At 65.4% G+C, this 402-nt stretch overlaps 1 protein-coding gene across 1 annotated transcript in view; it reads right to left on the bottom strand.

Annotated features, from left to right (window-relative positions):
- ETH_00035555 (uncharacterized protein) overlaps positions 1–402 on the bottom strand; it is a gene marked incomplete at both ends in the record, with an annotated part of 1,131 nt that overhangs the window by 235 nt on the left and 494 nt on the right. The window contains one exon of the mRNA XM_013375514.1: positions 65–304. Within this exon, the coding sequence (XP_013230968.1) occupies positions 65–304 (240 nt within the window). The remainder of the gene's footprint in view (positions 1–64; positions 305–402) is intronic.

Below are 402 nucleotides of genomic sequence, written 5' to 3' on the forward strand. Positions count from 1 at the left end.
AGCAGCAGCAGCAGGGGCAGCAGCAGCAGCAGCAGCAGCAGGGGCAGCAGCAGCAGGGGCTGACTTGCAGGCCAAGTAGGCTCTGGCGCTGTGGGTGAAGACAGCAGCAAACATGGGGAGGCTGCTGCAGAGGGCGAGCAGCAGCAGCAAATTGCGGCGCTGCTCCGGGCGAGCAGCAGCAACACGAGACACAGCAGCACAAGACAGCAAACAAAAAAAGGAAGCCAAAACTTCGTGGCAAGACTGCGAGAGGTAAACCCTGCGGCCCAGCTGCGAGGTCAGCAGGTCCACGTAGGCCCCGATGCTGCAGCGCAGCAGCAGCAGCAGCAGCAGCAGCAGTGGCGGCGGGTGGGGCTGGGCCGCAGCAGCGCGCGCGCAGCTGCAACCGCAGCCGAAGCGCCA

The sequence above is a fragment of the Eimeria tenella genome, genomic scaffold, assembly GCF_000499545.2.
Source record: "Eimeria tenella Houghton genomic scaffold, Eth_scaff2825, whole genome shotgun sequence".
Lineage (NCBI taxonomy): Eukaryota > Apicomplexa > Conoidasida > Eucoccidiorida > Eimeriidae > Eimeria > Eimeria tenella.